This window comes from Mercenaria mercenaria, chromosome 14, assembly GCF_021730395.1.
Source record: "Mercenaria mercenaria strain notata chromosome 14, MADL_Memer_1, whole genome shotgun sequence".
In the NCBI taxonomy this organism is placed as follows: Eukaryota; Metazoa; Mollusca; class Bivalvia; order Venerida; family Veneridae; genus Mercenaria; species Mercenaria mercenaria.
Genome location: NC_069374.1, coordinates 5,012,801 through 5,020,708, shown reverse-complemented (window position 1 = coordinate 5,020,708; position 7,908 = coordinate 5,012,801). Strand labels below are relative to the sequence as shown.

Sequence of the window (7,908 nt, the reverse complement as noted above, 5' to 3'; positions counted from 1 at the left end):
AAAGCCCCCTGATGTTTTTTTCAAGGTGGACAAAAGCCCCCTGATCATTTTTGTTCACCTTGAAAAAACACAAGGGGCTTTTGTCCATATGATCATTTTTAGACAGGGGGCTTTTGTCCGGATACTGGAAGCTCAGTAAGCTGAACGGGAGGAATTTACCTGTCCCTATTTCCATATCTTATTTTCTCTACTCCGATTTCCCTATCTCAATTTCTCTTTCTCAATTTCCATATCCAAACTTCTCTATCCTAATTTCCCTTTCCCAATTTCTTGATCCCAACATCTGCACTGAAATCATATGAGAGAAATATTGTTTCAAAATGGTGCTCAGTGTTGGAAATGGACACTTCACTGATCAAAGAAGCCGGCTTTCAACAATATTTCCTTTTTTTTTTCAAACAGAAATTTTCCATATGAATAAAAAACTTCTAAAATGTACCGAAAATGAATTGACGAGATATTATATGAATACCTGAACGCACATGCGTCACACAACATTTATTTCGGGTTTGATCATTGGAGGAAATAAACTTCAACTGGCGAAAAGATTTAACTGCATTTTAATGTACCGTTTATACTAGTATGATTTTGTAACATTCTTGTGCATTTATACATGTACAACTGAGTGTTTTCACAGTTCAACTGCATGAATGTTACATACTGAGGTAACGACTGTACCTCTGTGTACATGTATACCGTACATTTTTTTAATGTTCATATTATATTTAAAACATGATAAAACATAACAAATAACAATGATATACATCATTTTGCCCTCTTAACACTAAATTCTATGATCGGACAAATCTATATACACACAATTTCATATACAATAATTATTAATAATTATATACACGTGTCGTATAAATTGAAGAAGTTAACACATTAACACAGTCACAAAATGAGATCAGTATTAAGGGAAATGATAATTCTTTCTATACAAGACATCTGATTGATATAGAAAAATATTTTCCAACAAATATTATATTTTCTACATCTGGCATAATTACGTAAAGCCATACATTCTTTTCAAAGTAAAATAAAAACAACATAGATCATATATCATACTCGGCTGGTAAAACAAAGTTAGTTTTGTGATGAATAAGCAAAATGTACAAAACGTTTTGCAAGCTTGACAACTATTTATGACAGACGATTATATTGTAACGATGATGTATTTAACTGAAATGGTGACACAAGTTTGCGAGTGTCTTATTTGCATACCTTATTAACAAGATGTCCTTTGTCGCCGAAAACTTGGTCAAATATGTGCAAATACTAAATGCCATGCGTCTTAATTAAATACATATAATTAAAATATGTTCGCTAGTAATATATTGGGCCAAAACCCAATGCGTATAGTGAGGTGCTGACACCATTTAGTCCAGTACCGTTGTTGAACGAATGTTGTACCATTTTTGTCAGTTATGCCACATGTTGCAACTATGATAAAAAATGCCATTTATCATGAAGACATACAACCAGTTCGAAGCAAGACTTCGTACTAAAACATTCAGACATGTAACGGAATGTTCATTTTCGGAACGAGGGGTTCCATCTTGGCACATTTAACGGCTGGCTGCTTCTTTTGGGTGAATTCAAGTTCTTGAAGGGTAGACAGAATACAAGTGGCTAGCTCAGCTGAGCATTTACGCCGCCCGTCCCATTTATAGCATTCTCTGTATGGCAAGAAATAACAGTTCTCTAGACTTGTGAGCGGGTGTCGATTGGGTATGACGTCATATTCTCTAACGTCCAATCCAACCGCTTCAATTTCCCCGTCACGTAACGCGTTGTACAAATCTGTGAAGTTGGCGAGCAAGCCCTTGGTAACGTCAATTAAAATTGCAGACGACTTCATTTTCTTGAAAGCATCTTTATTGAACAAGCAGTATTTCTTGCCAGACGATTCGAGATTTGAACACACAAAGATGATATCACTGCTTGCTAACAATTTGTCTTTCTCTACAAAATTCGCGCCAATGTCTGTTGCCATGCCAACTAGCTCTAAATCATGGTAAATTATAGATGTCACGTCTAGATCTCTGAGCGTCTTCCCGACTGATAATCCGAGTGGCCCCATACCAATAAAACCAACTGTCCGGTTACTAAGCTCCAGGCGGTAGGCAGGGTCATCCTTTGTAGCCTGAATCACATCCTTCGACTGTACAATAAGGTTCAAATTACTCGAAGAACCTGGAAATAACAAACATATAACTAAAATAGCACTTACTTTCACTTGTCTAACAAGCTGCTTTTTAACTGTTCCAGTAGTCCCTACTTTGATCTGCTGTCATATAAGCATAAGACACCTGTTGTTTTACTAAGGTCATCTTTACTTGTGGTAATCCATGCAAGTTTCCAGCAGCCCTTTACGAATGATTGTCGGCGATCAAACCCACAGACACATTGTTATCACTATTAGCTGAAATATGACTACACGTGCTAGTCCCTGCATTTCGACAATCGTTCCAATTAAAAAATTAACCCTAGCCGGGGTCTATTCTTGAGAGATAGTTCGTATATTTTTCGATGCTCGTGTATTAAAGAATACATTTTATTTTAAATGCCCATTCTTTTTAGTAATCATGCAGGCATTTCAATAAATAGACTCTCTGGGACCTTTTCCCAGAAAAGATCAAACTTACCAGAAGTCCACTCAGTTGTGATGATCCTCAGAAGTGCTATGGCCATGTGGGTCACTGTATCTATGGTAACCTTTGGTAAGGTCAGGATCCGGATGTTCCGTCTTGTACACTCGGAAGTGTCGATATGATCGGCATCCTCGGACATTGTCGCTACAATCTTCAAAGACGGACCTGCAATAGATAGTCGTGGTAAATATGGTTGTCCAACCAACCGCCTAGCTGGATTCAGTGCCTTTTTGCAGATCAGACTGGAGGCAGAGTGCTTGGCTTTTATATAAATACAGATTCTGAATATTTATTTACCCTTCTCATTACAGTGTACAATACGTCAGTGACTATTCTAATAATAAACGGAGCAAGGATATTTGCATCAGGTGTTATTTTCTAGAAGAATTATAAAAAAAGGAGGTAAACATGTTCGAGATTTGCGCCCTATTTACATGAACCTATTTTGCCGTGAATTTTGAAGCATAAAATGCAAGGTGTTTACATCTTGAATGCCATTGTCTTGAAAACAGGTTAAATAGCTTGGTTATCATAGTAAATAATCAACAATATGCCATGACGCGCATGGGTTATTGTCTAGATTTGACATTTTAGAATAATTTTTATATTTCTTGCGTCATTCGTGAATCATCAAGTACAAATATATTTATACGATCAGCTGATATGTTCAGACCCCGTTTACACGTAACAGCTAGAAGAATACCCGTTTTTCTACAATTGTTCCTTTATTCAGTGTACATGTTTATTTACTTTCTACGATGGTGGATGAATATTTAAAAATGTTCACTTATAACTTTAAAAAGTTTTTACACATCATTTACAGTTAACACCAGCCTTACATAAAACTTGATTTTTAATTATGAACAAAACAGAACAGGACATGACAAGACAGGACAGGACAGATATTTATTTAATTTGTTGATTGAAATGATTTTTATATTCATATTTATGAAAACATGTAGAATGGATTTTGAGATAAAAACACACGCACACAGTACACCAAAAAGTAAACAGCAGGATACACCAGTAAACAACAGGATATGAAAAGAAGGGAAAAAAAAGCAGTTATGATGAAACGTAAGAGGTTATACAGTAATAACAGGTACGCGTTTTGCTAGTATGAAATCGTGTGAACGAGCCTTTTCGTGGGTAGATATTAATTGCATTTGGCTAAATACCAGAAAAACATATGTTTTGCAGTCATGTTTAATTCTTCCTACTTCTTGGTGCCAGGTATCAAGGGCGTAAACAGAAATATAACCTCTAATCAGCTCTTTTCTTTGTTCCTTTGGTTCGTTTCTTTGTTAAACTTATAGGTATTTCTAAATCGTCGAAAAAGGAAGATATCAAACAGTATAAAGGTGCTCTACCAGCTATGTGGGTTTGTGGGGGTTGGAAGGGGGTGGGGGGGGGGGCTTTTAACGTAATTATTCTGCGTTAAAGCACATGAATGGGCTCGGTTATTCTCAAGTTCGTTTCTTTTCATATCAAAGATAGATATATCTTGTGGTGAAAAAGTGTGTTTATTATACATTTTGAACGTTCAAATATAAAAAAGGGTTCACAGTCATGTTGATATTAAATAGCAAGAAGGGTAAAGGTAAATCTTCCCACAGACACCATATAAATAGTATATATTTTATATATAGCCTGCTCTTCACAGGTCAATAATCTTTATATAATCGATTATCATGTGGTTTTATCAATGACTTGAACAAATGAACTTCGTATGACCGATCTGTCAGGTCAGTCAATACAAAAGTACAGAATGATGAAATCGGTAAAAGATGATGAAATCTTTATATAAAGCATAAGAACTCTTACAAAGACAATAGCGTATACAACTTTGACATACGTTAAATGCAGCAATTATTTTAATATCTAAGTTTTTAGAGTCTCATAAAACGCTATGCAATGTTAAGTAAATCATGTATAATTACAGTCACATTTGATATAAATGTCAGCGAACATTCTTATTAACATGCATGTGTTGTTAAACCCTGAATGTACAGTTTATGATATCATATTATTACATTGTAAGATAATTGTATGTATGTAAAAGTTTTGCGACATATTATATCGCATCCCCACGGGTACTAAACAGTGCCTGCGGTACTGACTGTGCCGACGAGGATTGAAGGCACTTCGCTTCCTGTACCGCAGGTACTTCGTCAATGTTTAATGAGATCGGTGAGTGATTTTTGTCATTTTTGTCATTTTGTTACTGCATGGAGTATTTTTTCAAAAATTGGGGAATGTAGCGGGGTGTAGATGTATCTTATCTACATATCCATGCTAAAATTTGTGGCAAATGAACAATTTCCTAGAAACGTAAGGACAAATAAGTTGGGAATGAAACGTGATTTTTTCACATCAGTGACTGTTTAGACTCATTTCTTTTCGCTGACCCAAACGATGTCGTCTCCGCCGTCGCAAATTGTATTTATAAATGACATGTGATTTGCTAAAACATAAAATGTGTCCAGAAAATTCCGAATTTGAACGTTATGCCACTTTTGGGAAAGTGCCGCAGGCATACCGACGATGCCGCAGCCCCTTCGAGGTGCCGCAGGCACTTTCAAAAAGTATCGGGACATAAATTTGGCCGAAACTAGACAAACAGACAAATGGAAGAACAGAGAAACAACATTTCCTTCAAGAAAACGAAAAGAAAAAGGGGTGTTGAATAGTATGCAGTGGAATGCAAGTCAACTGAAGTCAGGTACCCTCATATTGGCGCATTTCAGAAAGCGGTCCGCAGAATAAAAACCCTACTTTCGTTTTCAAGTAAAACAACTCGAAAACAAGCGAATATTAGCATGAAAAGTGTCCTATTTTATGTAAAATTCATTCACGAGTAGAATGATGCCCATTTGGCTCCCGATTTATGCGAAAATGCGCGAAAAAATAGAAAACTTAAGATCTATTTATTAGGGACTTCTTTCGACTACACCTACACCACGGAAGCACATTTTTGACTAAATTACTGCATTATAACCTCTGCCACGAGATAGGTAGGTAGCTGTCACGATACTTCAAGAAATTATCGTGATAAAGCGAAGTTTTCTAATAAGAGTCTCAATAGTCAAAAGTTTCCTGTAAATATTATTGCGATGATTCACATTATAATCTCGATACCATTTGTGTAAGAGCCCATTGTGGACAGCTGACATTTAATAGCTAGACAGTTATTACGGTATAAAATCAGAAACTATATCGATGTTTGAAATTTTCTGTAGTTATTTTAATAGCCTAACGTTTCCTGGAAATATTAAGTGTATCTACAAAAAAATTATTTTAAAAATGTTTTCAGAAAAAAGGAGAACTTAATAAGTATAGCTCATAAAAGATCAAACGGGAGAATTTTAATAGTTTTTACAAGTACGTAAAAACCTATTTAATTCCCTGCAAACAAAACTTAAAAAAACAAACATATCGAGCAGCATAGGACGAGCAGAGAAGGCAATTTTCAAAAAGCATAATGTTTTGGAAATACAGTTTGCTTCAACTGACCGGAACAATCGCGTACTATAGTTTAAGATTACCCGCGATGATAAACCGATTGCTAAACTTTTTATATTTGTGAATATAAAATATAATCGTACGAATGCGATTTATTTGAGATTTGGTTAGTTATGGGCCAAATTTATGAAACTTTTCGAAGTGCCTGCGGCACCTCGAAGGGGCTGCGGCATCGTCAAAATGCCTGCGACACTTTTCCAAAATTGGCATAACGTTCAAATTCGGAATTTTCTGGACACATTTTATGTTTCAGCAGATCACGTGTCATTTATAAATACAATTTGCGACGGCGGAGACGACATCGTTTGGGTCAGCGAAAAGAAATCGAGTCTAAACAGTCACTGATGTGAAAAAATCACGTTTCATTCTCAACTTATTTGTCCTTACGTTTCTAGGAAATTGATCATTTGCCACAAATTTTAGCATGGATATGTAGATAAGATACATCTACACCCCGCTACATTCCCCGATTTTTGAAAAAAAAATCTTCATGAGTAACAAAATGACAAAAATCACTCACCGATCTCGCTCGTTTTGTAAACATTGACGAAGTACCTGCGGTACAGGAAGCGAAGTGCCTTCAATCCTCGTCGGCACAGTCAGTACCGCATCTCATGTATACACCGATAAAGTTAACCTTCAATCGTTATATTATCTAACCTTGCACAGGGACCTTGCTTTTTTCATCCAATCAACATAAAACATAACAGCAAAGATGGAAAGTCGGTCATTAACCTTGTAAACATTCACTTAAGCAATGAAACTTTGATAACCATCTACGTAATAGTCTGGTATCTTGAATCGAAAACATAAAAAATATAGTACAGTATACATAATTATAGTGTCTGGGCAGTGTTTTCCTCATATCTTGATTTGTACATAGACCCTAATGCTAAATATCTATGCATTTAACAAAAAATGTATATATCTGTTTTTGTAAAAATGTTGAAACATGTCTGTCTGTCTGTCTGTCCGACATATTTCACTCACGTTGGAGAACTCTGCAGAGAAAACAATCAAAATAAAGTAAGGCCTTACCTGCAGCATTAAGTATATCCCGGTCGATTTTGTCCGTCGGCATACACACCAGCACACTGCAGCCGGGAACGTTTACAAGCAGCTCCGCCTTTCGCGCTGGATCTGCGCTGTCCCAGAACGATACGTTACATCTGCCTAGCAACATGTCCAGCCCTTTCTGTGGAATCTGCCGTGTTATATATACCTTTGGTCGGCAAGATTTCGTCGTCTGGGTAAGCGTCGTCATGTTTATTATATTTGAAACCAACCTTTTTCACAAATCCGCCCTAGCTAAATAAAGTCCTGTTAGCAAAATATTTAAAACTTCCATCAACTATAAAGAGAATATTATGTTATTTATTATCATGTTATTGTAATATAATGGCGGATATAAACATTCCCGGGGCACAATCTCTCACGTTCAGTCGATCAATTTTGAGCAAAACAACTCGCGACTGGTTTATATACGGTTAACCGATTTATCCGGGTTTTAAAGGTGGTGTAACAAAATTGCTTGTAATTATTGGTTTCGTACAAACTGCGTCATAATCCCGATTTATATGCGAGGTTAATATCCTACAGCCCTGTATATAAAGTAGCATTTATTCATAAATAATTTATCTGCTAGTACTAGATAAAAGTGTAAAATTAAGGTTTAATGGGTGGTAAAGTTAGTCTAGTAACAGGATCCAGATAATAAAATAACCCATCCCCC

The 7,908-nt window shown here is 36.1% G+C and overlaps 1 protein-coding gene across 1 annotated transcript; it reads right to left on the bottom strand.

Moving 5' to 3' along the window:
- Positions 1-544: 544 nt before the first annotated feature.
- LOC123526208 (glyoxylate reductase/hydroxypyruvate reductase-like) lies at positions 545-7,661 on the bottom strand. The gene is made up of 3 exons (XM_045305259.2): positions 7,215-7,661; positions 2,649-2,819; positions 545-2,196 (listed from the first exon to the last, which is right to left on the bottom strand). The coding sequence occupies exons 1-3, from the start codon at positions 7,438-7,440 to the stop codon at positions 1,514-1,516; spliced, it is 1,080 nt and encodes a 359-aa protein (XP_045161194.2). The 5' UTR covers positions 7,441-7,661; the 3' UTR covers positions 545-1,513.
- Between the last annotated feature and the right edge of the window lie 247 nt (positions 7,662-7,908).